A 21,694-nucleotide genomic window follows, 5' to 3' on the forward strand; every position below is an offset into this window, starting at 1 on the left:
TTTCAATTCTTTTTTTTTTTTTAATAAATTTTACTTATTTATTTTGAGAAAGGGAGAGCACCGGGCAGGGGCAGGGCAGAGAGACAGAGACAGAGACAGAAAATCCCAAGCAGGCTCCCCACTGTTGGCACAGAGTCTGATGTGGGGCTCAATCTCATGAACCATTAATTCATGACCTGATCAAGAGTTGGCAGCTTAACCAACTGAGTCACCCAGGCACCCCATCATTGGTTCCCATTCTTCACTGCTGGCTAGCAGTTGTATACATCCACACCCTTATTATGGCCTTATCATGTGGGTGGACTATACTGCGGGCTGAGTCCATTTGACCCTGGGTGTGGCCATGTATTCTGTTCTGACTCTTGTGATGTCAGTGAATATGACATTAGCAGATATTTGAAACAGCCTTGTGCAGTTGGTCATGCTCTCTTGTACTTTCATTATCACCTGTAAAAAGGATCTGCCTTGGGTAGCCACTGGTTCCAAGTGAAGGACAGATGCTTCGAACGCACATGACCCCACTCTACGATCTGGAGGCCAGCCAAATTTAGCCAGGCTCTAGTCAAAAGTCAGACACTTGAGCAAGAAACAAATGCTTATCAATGTTTACTGCTGTGGTGTTTGTGGGTGGGTGTTCTGTAGCAATAGCTAACTAATAACCTACCGCTTAGAGATAACCACTCCTATCAGTTTGGTCTGTTGATCAAAAAATGAGATCATAAAAAAAATCTGTCTATCTGTGTACACTTGCTCTCCTCTTGTTTTTAACCTTTTTCCATAGCACTTATTATCTACATCTTTCAACCTTTGAAAGCTATCTCTCTATCATCCCTGTATTACTTTTTACAAGTAAAGCTACCATGAATTTCACTCTTTTTCTCTCAAATACATCTTGGTCTACAATTCACCTTATTTCCATGGAATGGATTCCTAGCAATACATACCCTCAGTAAGCTTCAGTAACAAGGCTCCCAGGTGGAGCCACTGAATTCTGAGCTCCTGTTATCCTATTCATATTTTCACCTATACTATTTGGCTAAACCCAGTCGGTTGGGCTTCCGACTTGGGCTCAGGTCATGGTTCATGAGTTCGAGCCCTGCATTGGGCTCTGTGCTGACACCTCAGAAACTAGAGCCTGCTTCAGATTCTTTGTCTCCCTCTCTCTCTGCCCCTCCCCTGCTCACGCTCGAATAAATAAATATTAAAAAAAATAAAATAAAAGAATACAGATAGATTGGATTTCACTTAAAAAAAAAAACAACAAAAACAATTTGGGGGATTCTTCACACATGTTCCATCATATCATTTTTAGACATTTACACTTTATTCTAAGGAAGAAAATTGTTGCCACAAAAAGTAAACTCTACAAAGTCCTCACTTTCCTTCAGGCTAAAGTAGAAATAGGACATGGAGACAAAATGTGAGCACATTTTAAAAATTATTATTGGTAGAGTTGATAAAGGATCATATATCCAAGAAGATGGTATCCAGGGTAGTAGCCAGATCTAATTTTCTTTATATCCTTAACAGTTCCTGGAACTGTGCATAGCAGTATGATAGGAATCAATAGGCAGAAAGGGAGAGGCTAGGGCTTAAAGGTCTCCAGGTGGGGAAAAACACATATTTTACAACATTTCTTCTGGGAACATCTGACCTGAAGCAAACTCTCTCAGTCATAAGGTTCCTCTTAAGAATGCAACAAGACACCACCCACTCCCCCTCAGACTGCCCTCAGGAATTTAACAAAAAACCTGACTAAAAATAAGTAAACCATAAGACATATGACCCACAAGTAACAGTATGGCCATAGACCACCCTTCATACAATGGAAACGAGCCAATCAAAAAGGATTGACTAGGCATTTGGAGTTACCTAGCCAATAAGGGTAGAGCCTGAGAGGGAACAAGGGGGGAAGGAAGGGGGCCGACCCAAACCCTATACAACAAAGTACCCTGCCTATAGTCAGACATTCATTTTCAAATGCCCCCTCTCTGTAAAGAGAGCTTTCTTTAATACTGTTCTTCCTTTCTGATCTTATACTGTAATAAACTTTCGCCTGCTGCTCATTTTTTTTGTTTTCTTTTTTAACATTTATTTATTTTTGAAAGACAGAGAGAGCACTAGTAGGTGAGGGGCAGAGAGGGGGCAGGGGGAGACACAGAATCTGAAGCAGTTTCCAGGCTATGAGTTGCCAGCACAGAGCCTGACACGGGGCTCGAACCCACAAACCACGAGGTCATGACCTGAGCCGAAGCCAGACGCTCAACCGAGGGAGCCACCCGGGCACCCTTTCTGCTGCTCATTTTATTCTGTGTCCACCTATTCATTCTGCAAAGCTGCAAGACAACGAATCCTGGGTATTGAGGTAAAACTTCCTGCAGCCGCAACATTCAGTAAATACTTCTTGAGTAAATGAATGTAAGAAACAGAACGTGAAAGCAAACTTGGAGGCCAGAAACCATGGCCCTCACAATTATTAATAACTATTCTTAGGGCTTCTATAGTGACAAGTATGCTACACCTAAAATTAGATGTGTGGGACATCAAAGAGGAGGTCAGAGGCTGATACTCCACCTCAACTTTTCTGGGGAATTCTTAGCAAATAAATGGATCTCGCTCTGTTCCTTCTGCCACTTTCCTTTTCCCCAGAGGAAATCACATTTTTTAGGTCATCCAATAATGATTGGTCCAGTTTCATTTTGGCAACTGCTACAACGGGCACCTTAAGAACCCCACTCACCGTCCTTACTCATCATAAACACTGAGCCTCCTGGGAAGGCTCGTTCAGGGAACCTGTGGTTCCCCACCCTGCACACAGAATTGATCTCACCTGGCAATTGCCAAATTATTTCCCACTCCCCCTGCATTGGCTTTTCACAGGCCATCATCACTCAGCTCCTTGGGGTAAGACTGGAGGTCCCCTTACAAAGGCAACGACTAGTATCCGGCTCAGATGCTAAACACGATAAGTGCTTTTCTTATCCATTCACACACCCTGGGCCACAGTTTTGTTTTGTTTTGTTTTGTTTTGTTTTGTTTAAATTAGTGTTGCTAGTCAGTCACCTCAAAATTCCTGGACAGAAATGGAACAAAGAAAAGGAAAAAGCAACCGAGTTTACTTAAAGCATACTGAGGACAGTGAGGTGCCCTGCTGGGAACCGGGGAGGGAGGGAGAAGGCCCCGGGCCTTGCCGCAGGCCCACACTGCCATTGTCATCATTTGTACAAGCCAGGCTCCAGCTGCCAACAGTTTATGACACCCAGAAACGCTCCCTGACCCCCCTCCCCCTGATCCCCCTCCCCCGCACACACATGTACTTGCAGGCACAGGACCTGCTAGCAACGCAGGGAAGGGCTAATGCTCAGCACGAAGCAAGACCTGTTCCTGGGGCGCCATTCTTTTTGTCATATTCTGTGCCTGGACTTGTGTAGGTGACCAGGGCACAATACATACCTTCGCTGAATGAAACATATAAAGATCCTAGGAACGCAATGCTTGAGAGTACCCGCCGAAAACTTGGTTACCTTGCCACCCAGGAATAAATGTTCATTTCAGCTCCTGAGCAGAGCCAAACATCTGGAAGGAGAAGGAAAACGCAGACAAGACCGTTATCAGATAGTGGCTATCTGCACAAGAGAGTTTCTTTCATTTCTTTCACTTGGGAGTTTCCTTTAGGGTTGGCCCCTCATTGCTCTTACAAATGCTCCTGGATCTATACTGAGAGGAGCCTTGTCTCCCTCCCTTTGTGAAGCCAACTGCCTGTGAGTTTGTAACCATTACAGCTGTTGATGATGAAACAATAAAGAAGAACCTCCTCTAAGTCAAAAAGTGCAGCTAGAGATAAGATTCATTTTCAATGCCCCTGCAGCTGCGTCTGATGGCATGGCCACCGCACTTCTCAGCAAGTGGGGATCCAAGGCTGATTCATCGCAAAGTGAGTAAATGCCTTTTTTTCCCCTCCAAGATGACCCTGTGCTCCACCTCCTAACAATTTCATTACGTGGGGGTGGGGGGAGGGGGATAAGAAAAGTGAGAAATAATAATTTATAAATATATGGCAAATTTTTAAATAAAAAGGGGAAACAAAACCCTCATAACTATTATTAGCAGAGACAGAACCAATAATGGTGCTATATACAATGTCTATCAGGCAGGTCATATTGATTCTGAGTACAGCGTTCTATTCTTGTATATTGGCCAAGTAGCTGGGTAGGGCAAACCCATGGCAAGGCGAGTCATACTAACAAAACACCTACGGTTTTGTTGATACTTATTACAGGGCCTTGCTTTGCCACTGCCGCAAACACTGTAGGGATTAAAATGAAAATATATACTCTGCCAAGATTTCTCAGAAAATACATGAGTTTGGAGAACAGGGCATAGGATTTAATTAAATATCTTGGTGAGGAAGTTTCAGAGTTAATTAAGAAAGCTACAAATTAAGAAACAGCTGCAAAAAGGAGATCGCATTGCATCTAACTGAAGGCATCCAGCCTTTTGTTTCTCCTGGGGGTTCTGGGATTTTGAAGATTGTTTGACTTGATATAAAATGTACAAAAAAATGAAATAGCTGAAATCTAAAGAGCTGAAATACCTCACTCGGTTTTGTGAACTATTTACTCAAAGTTACAAACTTACTATATATGTATACACACACACACACACAGAAGAAATGGATTGAAGAAAAAATTTAATAAACAGAGAAAAATCAAAATCCTTCAGTACCCTATGAGCCTAACATTTATAAACACATGACAGTGACTGCTTTCAAAGCCATTACTGATTAATGTGTTTGATACCCAGTTTAATGAATTATCATGCCAAAAATTTCACTACCTGGTACAATTTTTATTTTGTACGAAAGGTTATGTCCTCCTTTGTATTGAAAAAATATATAAATGTATGTAGCTATTGGTTAAAAGCTTGCATTTCAAAACATAATAAAGATTTGAACATCAAATCACCTCATTTGTTTTCGGTACTTGAAATGCTGCTTAGGGAAATTTTAGGCAAGGTACCAAACGTATCACACCTCCCACAAATGGACCATCCTTGCTACATGCGCCCAGCCTGCCTTGCTGTGGTCTATTTTGTCCACATGCTAGGTTTTACCCTACAGAGCTTGACTTGGTGAGGCTAATGTATTAATTTGCCTCTTTTATATACAGGGCCAGACACATTCAGCATCTGCCCTGTGCCTGATACTGTGCTAGGTGCTGGGGCTGCAGCTGAATGCACCGATAGGATGGACCTAGTCCCTGAATTCTGCTCTTGAGCACGCTCATTGGAAACAAGAGGATCCCCAGAGGCAGGTAAGCCCAGGGAGGGGGGATCCTGGATGTGGGATGACACATCACACCACGGGCGATTAGATGGCAGACATTTAATCACCATTGGGAGATTAGCAGCAAAGTCCTCCTTGCTTATTTTTCTATCTGCTCATTTTGGTAACACCATTTCTACCTTGGCAAAAGATCGTTTATGGCAAAAGATAGGGCAACAATTTGAACCCATGAGTTACATTTTATGACTACTTCAGACAATTCACCCAAATCCAAAAAAAAAAAAAAAATCATGCATTATATGGGATCCTTATAACTCATTTATATTTTTAGGAAGCCTGCACAGTTTTTCATTGGGCGGTGGGGTGGGTAATGCATTATACCTAAGGGCTAAAGGTGCCATTTGCATGTTACACCTTGGTTTATTTATTTATTCTTCCTCCCTCAATGAGTTTTATTGCTGATTACATTGCACAGGAAAAAAAAGAGGAAGTACAAAGTCAACTCTCTACTTTTAAGAGCCTAACAGAGCATGAATCCTCTCAGTTACTCTTCAATTTCTGTACACTGAGCGTGAGTCTGGAATTAAATGTCACCACAAATGACTCAAAAATGCTCTAAAAACAGGGTTGCATATACAACTTTGGTTAAAGACAAATGTCCCAGGCAAAAAAAAAAAAATAACAATAATAAGTTGAAAAGGAACAAAGAGGGGAAAGTGTGTTTAAGTCTGAACTTCGGTAGAATTTGACCAATTCTTAGGAACACTGGGGAAATCCATTGCCAATTGCCAAAACTTGACCCAACTCTCTGGAAACATCTGTAGTGTGACAGGTTGTACTCCTGTTTTCTTCCAAATTTCAAAGAATCTAACACTTACCAGAAGCCAGATTCTTAGAGAGCACTCGAGGAATTTTACATTGACTCGATGAAATGTCACATGAACGAGTAGCCTATCATATGTCTACAAGGCTGAGCTTGTATTTATGAGGATTGTAGGTAGGCAATCCATGTTTGCTTCATTCCGCTTAGTCTGAATCTTATTTTAACAATTTGATCGTATTCTTGTAGATTTTAATTGGCAGCCATGAGAAGTAATTGATCATATTGTCATTTTGATGTATTTTTTAAGATAAGATGTACTCTATTCTTGTACAATGATATGTTGCCCAGTTGACATCTATTGAACAATGTATCTTTGTATTAGAGACATGGCCCAGAGAGATGTGGGTTGTTTTTCTACAAAGGCTAATTGCTATGCGTGCGACTAGAAATACTCAGGGGCCATGGACAGAAGCTGGAAGAGCTTTCAGGGAACAGAAGACAACACACAGGATTGTGGAAAATACATCAATTGCTGAAGCTCCAGTAATATCCAGTCTTCAGGGGAATTTGTCTAGCTGACAAAAAATTGTCATTCTCACTAATATTTAGACTTCTATTGGGGTATCTTGTGTTTATATGACAAGTGATTTCCCTTCAAAAGCATCACCTTACTGAACAGAAACTATCACAATGAGATGTGGAAATAAGTGTATGGCTGTTTTATAGCAAAAAAGTTAACCACTGAAAAATTTGTGAGTGATCAAATATGAAAAGTAATTCTGTTTTCAGCAGCTATACAATCAGTACACAACAAATCCGAAGAGAAGGTTCTTGGTCATGTAAAATATTCAATTATCTCCCCCACTTAGATAATCAACAGTTTCATCATGTCAATTATTTAACTGCAAAGGGCAAATATAGGCGTTTGGTTACAACCTACTACTTACTTTGCCCGTCAGTAAAAGTCACTAGGGAATATCAATTTTGCATTTTTTTTCTGACCTGGAATTCCTATTAATGACAATTAGTGCAAAGTTAGAGCATATACGATATCATTTCAGGAAGTGCTGACATTTCAAAGACATGACCTTCTCAAGTTGCAGAGCAAACAGTGTTGTTTGTTAAAGCGTTTTTGTTTTTTTTTTTTTTTGGTTTTATTTTTGCATCTTTGCTTCTCAGGTTCAGTAAATTACTAATGCTTCCCTTTAACTCATTAACATTTTTAGTTGTTAAAAAATGTTAAAGTATTAAAATACCTGCTTTTATGGTCATTGCCATTTTAAAAATTCTTTTTCTACCCAGTATGGAATCAGAGTAAAAGAAGTTATTATTATCACAAATATTTTTTATTTGAAAAAGAAATTGAAGGATTTGTATGCTGTCTCTATCTTTTATACTGTGATATTTTACTAATTTCATTACCAAGTTAAGACTGATAGTAGTAAGTTAAGTAGTAAGTTGGTTAGATAGTAAGCTAAAAAAATAGTTTTTTGTTTTTTTTGTTTTGTTTTGTTTTTGTTTTGGGGGTTGTTTTGCTACTTAGACAAAGACTGTCTTCTGTGGTTCTACCAGCATTATATTTGCAAAATACCAACCCATTTAAATAAATATTTTAAGATTTTATTTTTAAGTAATTGCTATACCCAGTGGAAGGCTCAAACTCACAACCCCAAGATCAAGAGTCATGCTCTTCTGATTGAGTCCCTTTTTAAATAAATTTTTAAACTGAAAACTAGAAGTCATTTAAATTAGTGCAGAACATAGGCTTTGGTGTTAGAAAACCCAAGATTGGGTCTAAATTCCATCATTTATTAGCTGTTTGACCACTGGCAAATTAGTTAACCTTTCGGACTCCTTTTCTTCACTGTAAATTGGTCAATAGCCTTGTGGGCCACCCACTGAATCAAAGGGGTTCGTGAGAGAATAGGAGGAAGTGCTTTGCCAACAGGGGAAAGCTGTGGATATTATGCCTTGAAATCCAGTTCATATGAAAAATGCCTTTCCATGTTTTCAGAGGAAACACTCAAGATTTCTAACCTATAGATCCCAATAAGGGATCAAATCTCTTCTTTGACGACTTGTAAAACAAGATGCTGGCATGATACCCACTCTTTCCAGACCGCTGCACTGAGTTATTAGAACATTTCTACTCTCATTTTCATTGTCCAGTTATTTCAAGTAGGTGGAAATGGGTTTTTATTTTTCCTCAGACCTGTAAGTATTTTTCTCATTCCTTTTATGCCCTGCCCCCACGTAGATTCATCAGAAAACTCAGCCTCTCCACAGCTCAAAGTACCAGAAGTTTATTGCAGGTTTGTGATACAAAGTTTTTTCTTTCCCACATTGGAATTCTTTTAGACTTAAGCTTCTGGGCCTATATTTAAATACTCATTATTGAAAATTGTTATGGTATTTGTTTTCAGTCTGATTAACTGTGCCCAGGAGTTTTTACTATTCAAAGATCTGCTGTGGTCTTTCGCTCAATACCTCTCCCACATAATTTCTGCTCTTCTGGCTTTGCCCTCTCTGTCACTCTAGATATTTCTTCATGAGTCAATTCAGAAATCTATGTGCCCCTGTTGTGCTCCATTCACACCTTTATTGCAACAATGTTTAACTGGACTACAATTAATCACTTACATTTCCTTCTGCCCTCCAACTATGCATCTACATTTTAAGGATAAAACTCAAGATTTGTTCATTCATATTTGTATTTCTAGCACATAACAGATTGTTCAGTACTGTTTGTCAAAGGGGCAAATGACTACATTTTATGTTAAAAGGTAACTGCCAGTTTTTCTTAAAAATGGTAACAGGTGGTGATTTGGATCTTCATCCTTCTGTTTCCTACAGGATGTGATTATCATGGCACCTGCATTACTGATTCTCTTGGGGGCTACAGTGATACTGAGAGCAGACTCACTTTCTGATAAAAAATGTAGGTAACATCTATTAAGTTCAGTAGCGTTTCTTTACAAAAATACATCACAAAAATGATGACATTATTTTCTCCCAAATAATCCTCAATTAGGAAATTCTGTGTGGATTTTTTAAAAGGAGAATATTTATTCATATCAGAATACAATTCTTTAAACATGCTATACTTTATTTATTTTTTTTAATTTTTTTTCAACGTTTATTTATTTTTGGGACAGAGAGAGACAGAGCATGAACGGGGGAGGGGCAGAGAGAGAGGGAGACACAGAATCGGAAACAGGCTCCAGGCTCTGAGCCATCAGCCCAGAGCCTGACGCGGGGCTCGAACTCACGGACCGCGAGATCATGACCTGGCTGAAGTCGGACGCTTAACTGACTGCGCCACCCAGGCGCCCCAAAACATGCTATACTTTAAGAAAGCAAAGTTGGCTGGAATGCAAATGTTATGCTACAGGAGGAATCGTATTCCATGTGTGGGTGTACAGGCATTATGGGACACTATGGAATAAAGCTGGAGCTGGTGACCACACATGGAATGCCTTCCCATACAAGGGGATGGTTACAAGTCCTCATAACCAAAGAATAAAAACCTTCCACCGTGTGTGGTTCAGAAACTTACTGATCTATGGATATGGTGTACTGACAGAGTCTAAGAAAAAGAAAATTGTCACATGGTCCCTAAGTAGTGTTGTCTAAGAGGACTTTCTATGATAATGACACCATTCTATATATACATTGTCCAATGTAGTAGCCACTAACCACAAGTGACTACAGAGTAGTTGAAATATGGCTCATGCAACTAAGGTAATAAACATTTGATTTTATGTAACATAATGGGCAGCTAATCTAGACAGAACCCTGCAAGGCTGTATGCAGCAAGCATCAAGTAGGAGTTATAGAAGGCTCTTAAATATTAAAAGTTAGTGGAAACATCCGAACCATTTAGCAAATGAATAAGTCTGTTTCCTAATAGTATGTATAATGTTGTCCTAGTTTTGTGGGGGGGGGGGGGGGGGAGGGGGGGGAATTAACAAGTTGTATCAATGTATACCAAGGACAAAAAGTAATGAATATATCACGTGTTAACACTATTCTCAGCTGCAGGATTTTAGGCAATTTTTCTTTTTACTCACCTGTGCTTTCCCAAATTTCTAAAATGAACAGGCATTGATTTGGTAGTTTAAAGGAAAGCTTTTCTTTTGAAAACAGAGTGGTTCATTAAAGAAAAAAGAGCCCTCTTTTCTATAAATGTGTAATTTCACTCACGCATTTTTTTGACTTTGAATCATAATGAGAAATAAATTAATTGTACATCACGAACCAGTGCATATACAAATATTTAAGTAGATTCATGTAGTGGAAACAAGAGGTTCACGGAACAGTAATTATATTTCAAGCTCCCTGATATTTTCTATTTTCTTCCATGTCATTGAAAACATTCTAGCCACAAACTAATAAATTTCCCCAGGCAATTAATAGATAAATGGCCCTCAGTTTGAAAAGTATAGTTATAATGAATATTGAGATATTCATTTTTCAGTAAAATGCCTATATATGTTATAGGTAAACACTTGGGCAAAATTAGAAAGATAATGAGTTAAAAGCAGTTTTAAAGCAACTTTTTCCAACATTATTTGAGTTTTATATATTCTAATAATCCTAAAATCCTATACTATACAATAAAATGTTTTTAAAATTTAAAAGTGCTACTTCCATACAATTGAATATCATGTTGGTCCTTTTCATCAACAGCTTTACTTCTCCCACCTACCAACTTCACTATCAAAGTTACTGGCCTTTCCCAAGTTCTTTTGCGTTGGGAATCAAATCCTGATCAAGAGCCAGTGAATATAGAGCTAGGCTATCATGTGAGAATAAATGCTCCACAAGAAGAAGACGTAAGTATTTGTTCTGACAGCTGTCTTTATTTAGAGGCAAGTTTTCATTTTGACTGCATTTTCCCTATTGAATGAAATTCTAAGTTACAGAGAGAGAGAGAGAGAGGCGGGGGGGGGGGGGTGGGAATTGACTCAAGGGTATTCTGGCATGTGCCCAACCGAGTAGGGTGTCTGTTGAAAAGACCCTGATCTGGTACCATGCATGTTGGTTAGCATTCAACAGCAGCACAGAACATTCTAACTTTGCCACGATTCTCTCAGCAAGCAAAGAAAGTTTAGTCACTTTGAAGATAAAAGAATTTGATATGGGTTTTATGTGCCCTTTAAAATAGACAAAGAGAAAAAGAGAAGAGAGTGCTGGAGTAAGGTGGGAGGCAGCGGGTGCCTAACCAGAGAGGCCAAGTTCAAATCCGGGCAACCACTCTAGGTCTGGGAGATGCACTTTTGGGGTATCCCACTACAGGGCATACGTGAAGGCACCTGATACCTAGGAGATGCTCAGTAAAATCAAACAAAGAGAGAAGCAATTGGTAGTAACTATTTTTTCAGTCAACACAGAATTCTAGAGAATTTTCTTTTAGAAAGTTACCTCTGGGGAAGAGACTAGGACACTAGAGATGATGATTGTAGTAAATGTGTGCCTCAATTACAGTTTTTTGTTTTTATAAGGATGTCTTCATGTATCATTGAGGAATTATTATATTATTGTACTTTTATAAAGTTTATTTATTTTCAGGGAGATACAGACAGTGCAAGTAGGAGAGAGGCAGAGAGAGAATCCCAAATAGGCGCTTATTTTTTAAAATCAGACTTTGTTGAGGTACAAATGGTGTGCAAAAAGCTGTGCATATTTTCATCACTCAATGACTTTGAGGATAAGCATTTACATACCTGTGAAACCACGGGCCTAATTTTTTTTTTTCTAGCCAAAGTACTTAATTGCGTTTCATTTATGTGCCATTTAAAAAGTGGAAGAAAATGCCTATTGGATTAAAATAGCTCTCTGAATGCTCTTTCCCTTTTATGTATCATGACTTGTGGGGTTTATTTTTAGTATGAAACCAGGAACACTGAAAGCAAACGGGTAATCGTTCTTCATAAAGGCTTTTCAGCAAGTGTGCAGACGGTCCCTTGGAACGGCCAGCCCCTCCCACCAAGCCGCTGGGTTTCTGCTGAACTTAAAGCCCCACCTGGTAAGGCAGGCTCCTAATGGCCTCCTGTTGTATTCCTGACGGTGCAGGTGTGGTGAAAGTTGGACAAGTGACTTTTCTGGAGTCAGTCAGCAGTTCCTGCCAAGCGTCCTTCCTCCTCCTCATCGTCCTGAGGCTGTGATCACTTCTTATTGTCATAACCTGCCAATCCCATCTGCTGCACCCCTGCAAACATAGCTTACACTTATCACTGCCCTGCTCCAAAGGTCACAGGGTCATCAGGGAACTCAGGACCCATCAGGTCTCTCTGAGACATTTTCCAACCACACCCTACACAATTCCTCAGTTTTTTCTCAGATAGTTTTCTAACCTTGACCCCCACCTGACAGCTCATTCTTGCCAGGAGGCTTTGCTTTCCTGGATTCACTTCTGTCTATTTTCCTGAATCCTTCCCATATGTCTAAGCCCAGATCAAGTTGTACCTCCTCTATAAAGCCCTTATACTTTTCATCCTATACACTGAAGAATGCTTTCTCCCCAGAACCCATTCATGGGCTGTGTTATTCATTTGGCACATATGACATTATCTTTCACAAATAGATTTATATCCTGCCACCTCTGACTAGGAGCCTGTTGGGAGCAGGGACAGTGTCTCATGCTTGATTACAGCCAGGAGAACAAGCAGTACATATATATGTTTATGTGTGTGTGTGTGTGTGTGTGTGTGTGTGTGTATGTTCTGAATGCTATGACTTTTCATACCAAATTGAAGCAAGCTGCTGATGGTTCATAGAAACCACAAGACTGAACAACCTGCCATGAAGAAAGAAGACAGCTCCCAATGTCTGTATACTGTCCTTTTGTGGAAAACTGGGGTTTCTAATACTTAGAATCAGTGATACTTGTGATTAAACCCTTGGAAACACACACACACACACACACACACACACACACACACACACAGAGTAAAGAGAGAAGGATCACCAAGTCCCAGGGTATGTGAGTGCTCCTCCTAACAATTTGTCTTAGCCAGTCTGGCCCATACGTCATCGTTCAACCACTGTCTTGTCACATCCCTGAATGAAAAAGCAACATACCTCCAGAACTGTGCCAGTGACTGAGAGCAGCATTGTAAAGATCTTCCCGTTTATTCATTATAACATGTGGCCTAGACCAGATAGCAGCCAATTCACAATGGCCATGATTCCAAGTACAGACACTGATCCACAGTAGACACAGGATACAGACCTTTGTGTGTCTTACGTTAGAGTGCTTTTCCAGGTCTCAGTAAGTAACAGGACTCTACCAGTAATGCAGCTTTCAGAATTACATTTCTGCGATTCTAATTATTCTCTGAGCATGCCACTACACGTTGACACTAACGAAAAGTTAATTCTCCCTTGAATCAAATTGAATTCATACCAAATAATTCCTAGGAAGAGAGGTGAGAGACAAACACATTGCAGGAAGAGTCTAAACTGTACTTTGGGCATGGAGCATCTGGTCATTTAGTGCATGGACAGTACATTTACTACAAGGCATAGACACAAAATTATGTATGTTTGTTGTATATGGATATATACAAGTGAACATCTCTGACAGCACATGGTAATAATACACCATAGCCAATGTCCCTTTTCTCTAACTTCACTGAAGACAAAAGGGGCCTGTCTTCTTCTCCCCCTTGAACTACACTGGCTGCCAGCGATAAATATGATCACACAATTGACTTAAACTAAGGGGAAGAGACCCCTTCTGTTGTTTGAGATTCAGTCAAAAGGCTCTCACTTTGATGAGGTCCTTCCCGACCCTCAGCCCAAAGTGCTTCTTCCCTCCTCTGAGCAACCACAAGACCAGGGTCAGCACAGTGTGCTCTGAACAGCACCAGTTAATGTGGTGACAATGCAGTTTGAAATGAAAACAAGGCTTTCCAGACAAACGATCTTCAGAGATCTTCAGAAATCATCTTCAGAAAGGAATGTAACGTGATGGGTATGGTGGAAAATCACAAGATTCTCTAATATCTTTGCATGTTGAAGAGGCCTTCAGCACGCAAGTGTGCACAGAATCTCCAAAGAAGTGTTGTTATGATGCTGTGTTGCCAGAACACATTTCCTTCCAAGCAGCAATCTGTGTTATTCATGACATCTGCATGATGCAACACAATGACTCCCATGATTCTCGGATGGAAGTGGCCCTGGAGACCTTCCTCTACCAACTCTGTCATTTGCAGGTGGAAAAACTGAGGCCCAGAAAAGTAGGGCTTAAAGTGTCACAGTTAGCTATGGAAAGATGTGGTATTATAATACCAAGGTTGCTGGGCACCAAGGTCTGAATGACAATCTATTGTAGTTAAATTTTCATACAAGCATATCCCACATGTACACCCCCTTAGCCCCAAGTAGCCAGAAGGTTATTATTATTATTATTATTATTATTAATTTTTGAGAAAGAGAGAAACACAAGTGGGAGGGGGGCAGAGAGAGAGAGGTACAGAATCCAAAGCAGACTCCAGGCTCTGAGCTGTCAGTGCAGAGCCCAATGTGGGGCCTGAATTCACAAACCGCAAGATCATGACCTGAGCCAAAGTTAGAGGCTTAACCGGCTGAGCCCCCAGGCACACCAGACAGAACATTTAAAAAAAATTTTTTTTAATATTTATTTTTGAGAGAGACAGTATGAATGGGAAATGGGCAGAGAGAGAGAGACAGAGAGAGAGAGAGGAGACACAGAATCGGAAACAGGATCCAGGCTCTGAGCTATCAGCACAGAGCCCAACGCAGGGTTTGAACCCATGCTGTGAGATCATGACCTGAGCTGAAGTCAGACGCTTATCCAACAGAGCCACCCTGGTGCCCTGACAGGTTTTTTATTGTTAGAAACTCAGACTTTATAATCCTAGCTTCATCCCACAGTGAGCTGGTCCTTTGCAAATAGGTTTCTATCAATGTGTGATAACAATTACTTTTTCATGGTAAGACCTTCCCAATCACTACAGTTTCAGAGGAAGTACGAGATTTAAAGACTGTCATGGCAACATTTTGTTCTTATTTTTGGCCATCTTATTGACCATCTAGGGTCTCCTGGAACCTCGATTGTGAATTTAACATGTACCACAAACACCACAGTGAATAATCATACTCCCTTAAGGCCATACCAAGTTTCTCTTCACTGCTCCTGGCTAGCTGGCAAGGATGCCCCTGAGGATACACAGTATTTTCTCTACTATAGGTGAGTACCTACTTTTACTTAAGTAAATGCATTCTTTCCTATAGCCTTAAAAACTTATGAGCATTTTGATTTAGGTATGGCTCCTGGACCGAAGAATGCCAGGAGTACAGGAGAGACACCCTGAACAGAAATACTGCATGCTGGTTTCCAAAGACTTTTATCAGCAGCAGAGGGAGTGAGGCACTCGCAGTGCATGCTAATGGCTCAAGCAAGCATGCTCCAATCAAGCCTTTTGATCAGCTGTTTGCTCTTCATGCAATCGGTAAGGTAGACTTAACTCAGAGTTGGACTAACCAAATCGCAGAATCTCAGCTTCGAAGGGCTTATAAAGATCACGTGGTTTGACTAATTTTCAGCCCTAAGTGATCATCTGTCCCCTGCCTGACAATCACAGGGGCAAGCTTTCTCAGCCTCAGCAATACTGATAATTTTGGATGGGTAACTGTCTGGTGGGAGCTGTCCTGTGCCTTGCAGGATTTTTAACAGCATCCCTGGTCTCTTCCTACTGGACCAGTAACATCCTCCCTGCAGTTGTGACAACAAAATATCTCCCAACATTTCTAAATGTCCCATGGGGGACAGAATCTCCACCATGTGAGAATCACTGAACCAGGGAATGTGAACCCACTGCTGAAGGGAGTATCCCTTTCATTTTTCAGCTCTGACTCATTTCATGAAGTTTCTGGTGCTGTGATGGAGTGGTACCTCCAAATAATTCTCATCCCTTTCCCCACAAGATGGTCTCAGAGCTAGCAAAATACAGCAAGCTTTCTCATCCTGAGATTTCTCTTCCCCAAGCTCCCCACCCCCAATTTCTCATGCTTTCCTCTTAGGACCCTTTGCCATGTTGGTCTGTCTCCTCCAGGTGGTCCTAAAATGTCTCTCTCAGCATAGGGATTCTCAGATGTCAGCATATTATTTAAGGTTTCGTTGGCTCCATTCTCAAAATAGAAATACTGTAGTCTCCTTCATCCTAGATGCTTGTATTAATGAAATTCATCAGGAGCCTTTCACGCAGCATTCTTGTTACTAACCCTCAAGATTTCAGCGGTAATGTATTTACTGGCATGGGCTGTGGAGTCAGGCTGCCTTGGCTTAGGTCCTGGCTCCACCACCAACTAGCTGAATGACCGTAGACAAGCTGGTCATTGCCTTGTACCTCGGTCTTCTCATCAGAAAGAAATGGGGATCAATTAATATTTCCTGCAAAATTTTTGTGAGAACTAAGTGTGTTAAGAACTCTACAGTGCTTAGAACAATGCCTCGTAATGATACATAATTATAAATAGACAAGGTGTTATTTAAAGGGACATGATTTATCTATATCTCTATCAAATGAAGTATATAACTTGGTTTAAAGAACCAGCTCACAAAATAGGTTATATAATTCTATTCAACAGTGTATTTCTCAGATGACCTAAAAATGTCCCTTTCCTAAAAATAAGTAATAAACTATGCTGAGGAGGACATGGGAAACAATACTAATATGAAAATGGGCACAACCTGGTACAGACCACAGGGATTCATTTTCCTGTATGATTTTCGTTTATTAGAGATAAATTCCTCATACTACTAAAAGAAATAGATTCCTGGTGAAAATTTTTCTGCCTAGGGAATGGGAGGCTCAGGAACCAATACATCCCATTCTTAGATCGTCCCTATGATTCATTAATTGTGAGATCTAAGTCACACAGCCTGAGACAAGAGCACTCGCTTAAAAATAATTTCTACCCACATCACAAGGCTATGAGATAATCAGGTGATAACTCAGGAGAAAGAGCTCTACAATTGTTAGACAAATGTGGCCCATTCTTTTTATGCAGAGAAAATTGAACCTTACCACTCCATCCCCCCCCCCCCCGCCCCAAACAAACTGAAACGAGACAAAATGAAACAAAACTGAAGCTCAGAATGAGGAGATTCTTACCCAGAGCCACACACCTGCTTAGTAGGGGCAGTGCTTTGTGGAAGCTCCAGGGTTTCTCTCTAGGGTCAGGTTTACCTAATTTGGTCCAGCTTGAGGAACAGGGATGGTGCGATGGGTCTTGGAATGAGCTGAAGCGGAAAGGGACTCAACCCTTCAGTGTGATTTGGAATAGGAATCCTTTAAGATTAGAGGCAGGATCTCTTCAGTACTACAACTATGAGAGTCATCTGTGAGCCACTGGGGTCCTATGACTTGGAGATCAGTTAATTAAAACCTGAAGGTAGATCCTTGAGAAGATTGTATCTCAGAAATGCCTTGGGGAGTGTGAGTGGATTGGATTGATCAGTCTAGATCACTGACCTTTTATTCTCTAACCTAGATCGCATTAATCCTCCAGTGAATGTCACAGCAGAGATTGAAGGAACCTGTCTTTCAATTCAGTGGGAAAAACCAGTTTCTGCCTTTCCAATTCACTGCTTTGAATATGAAGTGAAAATTTACAACACAAGGAAAAATTATTTCCAGGTAATTCTTTGGATCGTTCCAATATTTGATAGTAGCATTCTCTTAGAAACACTGTAAAAATTATATTCAGTAACAGCTGTGGTTACAGCTTGGAACTAACAAGGTCAAAGGTAACGTGTCTACCCAAGTTTTGTAAAAATAAACCAAGCTTTACTGGCTTTTGGTCTTGAAAGGACATACTTTTGGTTCAAAATAGCACAAAGGATCACATAAAAAACACAGTAACACTATTTTTTGGTGCAAATATGAAAAGTTGCAGCCACTATGGAAAACAGTATGGAGGTTTCTCAAACAATCAAAAAGAAAATCATCGTGTGATGCAACAATTCCACTTCTTGGTTTATATCCAAAAGAATTATAAGTCGGGTCTCAAAGAGAAATTTGTACATCCCTGTTCATAGCACCATTATTCACAAGAGCCAAAAGGAAGAAACAACCCAGCTGTCCACTGATAGATGATGAATGGATAAACCAACTGTGGTGTATACATACAGGGCTCTGTTGTTCTGCCTTAACAAGGAAGGGGATCGTGACACACGCTACGACCTGGATGAACCTTGAGGACACTACGTTAAGTGAAATAAACCAGCCACCAAAAGACAAATACTGTGGGACTGCACTTATGTGAGATACCAAGAGTAGTCAAACCCAGAGAGACAGAGAGTAGAATGATGGTTTCCAGGAACTGGGAGGAGGGGCCATGGGGGAGCTGTTGTTTAACGTAGAGTTTCGGTGTTGCAGGATGAAAGCGTGCCGGAGAGTGGGTGCACAACAGTGCGAATGTGCTCATCACTCCCGAACTGTACATGTAGTTAAGATGATAAATTTTCTGTTTTATGTATCTCACCACAACTGAGATATACTCATAAGCACTAATGGACAAAGAGTTCAAGAGACAGGAACTGAGAGGAAAGCCAGCATTTATGAAACATCAACTATGTGTCAACCTTTATTATGCTAATTTATTCCCTCCTCCCAGGAACTGCATTAAGTAATTATCATCCCCATTACACAGGAAAGTGAGGCAGAGAGAGATTAAGCCACTTGCCCAAAGTCACCAAGCTGGCAAAGCTGTAGGGAAGTTGGGATTACAACTCATGTCTCAGTGACAGTGGGCAAAGCAAATTCAATTCCATCCAATCTGATTCAACAAATATTTACCCACTGGTTTCGGGGTGGGAGTTAAAAAGATAAGATACTGTCTCTGCCATCAAGGGGCCTAGTCCAGTGGACACACTCACCACCTCAGAGGAAGGGCCAATACGGGTCCAAAGGAGGGGGTGGGCAAAGCAACCAGTTAGGGCCCCCACTGAGAAGAACTGAGTGAAATCATGAAGGATGGGTAGTTTGTAGCCAGTGCTTCCCAAAATACCAATGCTAAAAGACCTTCTTTTTTTTAATTTGTAATTCCTAATTTTTAATTAGATTTCTAATTTAATTTTGAATTGTTTCTTTTGGAAAATAGCTTAAAAATGAAATGCTAGGGAAATCAAATATGCCCAGAGACACACCCATTCATGGGCTAGAATGCTGTGGCAATGTCACATTGCTACAAAAGCCCCTAAATTGTTGTCTCTATTCCTGTGTTTACCTCACTGAGAATCAGTAATAAACAGCTCCTGACCCACACCAATCTGCCAACCACACTTTAAGTGGCAGGGGGTCTAGGCAGAAGGCATAACTCAAAGGCTTAAAAGAGCATGGTTCCTTCAGCCAAGTGGCAGTAAATGAATTGGCCTGGACATAAAGCCAACATTGGAATAGTAACTCTAGATTCCACACTGTGACTTCTCCCAGAATGACTGGAATTTGGGGGGTGGGGGGAAGGAGTGGTTTCTCTTTTTAAAGCCATTGCCATAGGTGCTGAAAGCCATTGAAGAGTTTTATTCATTCAGAACTCTGGCCACATCTGCAAAATCAAAGAATAATTTTGGTAACAGCATGAAATCTGGATGCAGGTGGAGGGGCCATGTGGAGACAGGCACATTGGGTTAATGGCTATGGCAATTGTCCAAGCGAAACACAACAAGATAAATCAGGCAGTGGTCGTGGAGCAGGGTGAACAAAGGAGAAACACACACAGAAGAATGTAAGATGTAGGTGTCATGGGCACATCTCTGGTTTGGGGCCCAAAGGATTAGCTGAGTGGTGTGAACACTGACCGGGAGAGAGAATATCAGAGACAGTCTCATTTGTGAGACAATAGCCTTGTTTCAACACCAGACTATGTAACTCTAAGTTGCCTGTAACAAACCAGCATTTATTAATACTAAGCACATATTATTATATTGAACCAATATTGCTGTTTTTGCTCATCAAAAGTGGGTTGAATATTGGCAGTTTTCATAGGATTCAACCTAGTACATCTTTAAACTTGGAATTACAAGGGCAATTCCATTTAATTCAATAATCCATGCTTAGGTGCTGCTTTGCCTACTTTACAGATGAGAAAACAGAGGCTCAGAGAAGTCAAGGAAGTTGTCCAGCAGGTAGTTTGGGGTATAGGATTCAAACCCAGCCTTTCCTAGATTCAATGACTCTGCTCTTTCCTTTCCCCTATGCTCCAGTTGTTTGAGATCTTCCTGCACATCAGGGATCAGGAGTTTTGCTTTTTTTTTTTTTTTTTTTTTTTTGGTAAAGAGCCAGATATTTTAGGCTTAGCAGGCCATATGGTTTCTGTAACAGTTACTCAGCTCTACCATTGTGGAACAAAAGCAGCCATAGATAATACATAAATAGGCATGGGTGTGTTCCAGTAAAACTTTATTTGTGGACACTGAAATTTCAGTTTCGTGTGTCATGAAATACTCTTTTTGATATTTTTCAATCATTTAGAGACGTATAAACCATTCCTAGCCTGCAGGCCCTACAAAAACAGACAGCAGGCCATACCGGCCCCCACATTTTAGTTTGCTGATGCCTGCTGAATAAGATGGAAACCAACAGATATTGTTTACTAACCTGGCTACAGAATATGGAAGGACAAGATGAGGGGGATTATGCGTTCCGCTATAGGCCACCCCAGTCTTTTAATTTGGAAACCTTAAACAGACCCAGGTAAATCATCCAGAACTTACCAATGAGTTTTTATTTATTTTGATTACAAGATCATATTCCCCTGAAGGATAACTGTGACACATCTCTACTGAAGCATTCTAGAATAAACTCAGCAATGTGGGTCCTGTTGATTTTAAAAGGGTCACATAAAAGCGAGTGAGATTACTTATGTATGACCTTCTTTTCTGGTAACTGGCATTTCTTAAATTTTGTGTCCAGAGAGTCTTATAATGCTATTTTCTCCATTCAGACAGAAAAACTGATGACGAATGCATTCATCTCAATAATTGATGATATTTCTAAGTATTCCGTTCAAGTGAGAGCCACCGTGAGTTCTATGTGCAGACAGATGGGGTTTTGGAGCGAGTGGAGTCAACCTGTATACGTGGGTAAGTATCTTCTGTTTATTTTAAAGCAAGTGACCTTCCTCATGGTTAAAGCAGATGATCCTGGAAAGTGTACACATTCACTTAGCGATCTAAACTTGCTGATCTTCTGTCAGTCTACTGCCTTTTTGACCAGAGACAGATTTACCATTAAGTCAACAAAGCTTACATGTTCAAGCATCTTGCTAGCATGAGCCTTGCTAAAGCTCCATACCACTCCCCCTCGCCTTGTTTTTGGATTATCTGATTCTACTTTTATCCTTTTTTCTTTTTTTAATAATTAAGCTTTCTGAGATAATTGTAGATTCACATGTAGTTGCGAGATATTATACAGAGAGAACTCATGTGTCTTTCATCCACTTTACCCCAAGGGTAGCAGCCTACAAAACTATAGTACAAGATCACAACCAGAATTATCACTGGTAATGACCACTGATCTTATTCGGATTTCATCAATTTTATATGCATGCTTTTG

The 21,694-nt window shown here is 40.5% G+C and overlaps 1 protein-coding gene across 3 annotated transcripts in view; it reads left to right on the top strand.

Moving 5' to 3' along the window:
• Positions 1-438: 438 nt before the first annotated feature.
• The window catches only part of IL5RA (interleukin 5 receptor subunit alpha), a 43,909-nt gene continuing 22,653 nt past the window's right edge, over positions 439-21,694 (top strand). The window contains exons 1-11 of one of the 3 annotated variants that reach the window (XM_086697577.1): positions 439-627; positions 3,556-3,934; positions 5,169-5,312; positions 8,365-8,419; positions 8,961-9,045; positions 10,797-10,942; positions 11,997-12,135; positions 15,171-15,324; positions 15,399-15,586; positions 17,631-17,776; positions 21,084-21,222. In XM_086697577.1, the coding sequence (XP_086553703.1) occupies positions 8,973-9,045; positions 10,797-10,942; positions 11,997-12,135; positions 15,171-15,324; positions 15,399-15,586; positions 17,631-17,776; positions 21,084-21,222 (985 nt within the window). In that variant the 5' untranslated portion in view covers positions 439-627; positions 3,556-3,934; positions 5,169-5,312; positions 8,365-8,419; positions 8,961-8,972. Of the gene's footprint in view, positions 628-3,341; positions 3,935-5,168; positions 5,313-8,364; positions 8,420-8,960; positions 9,046-10,796; positions 10,943-11,996; positions 12,136-15,170; positions 15,325-15,398; positions 15,587-17,630; positions 17,777-21,083; positions 21,223-21,694 lie in introns of those variants that run through there. The other 2 variants (XM_025921699.2, XM_025921705.2) reach the window with 2 other exon arrangements.

This window comes from Puma concolor, chromosome A2 (assembly GCF_028749965.1).
Source record: "Puma concolor isolate L17-30 chromosome A2, mPumCon1.1.hap2, whole genome shotgun sequence".
NCBI classification, from domain to species: domain Eukaryota; kingdom Metazoa; phylum Chordata; class Mammalia; order Carnivora; family Felidae; genus Puma; species Puma concolor.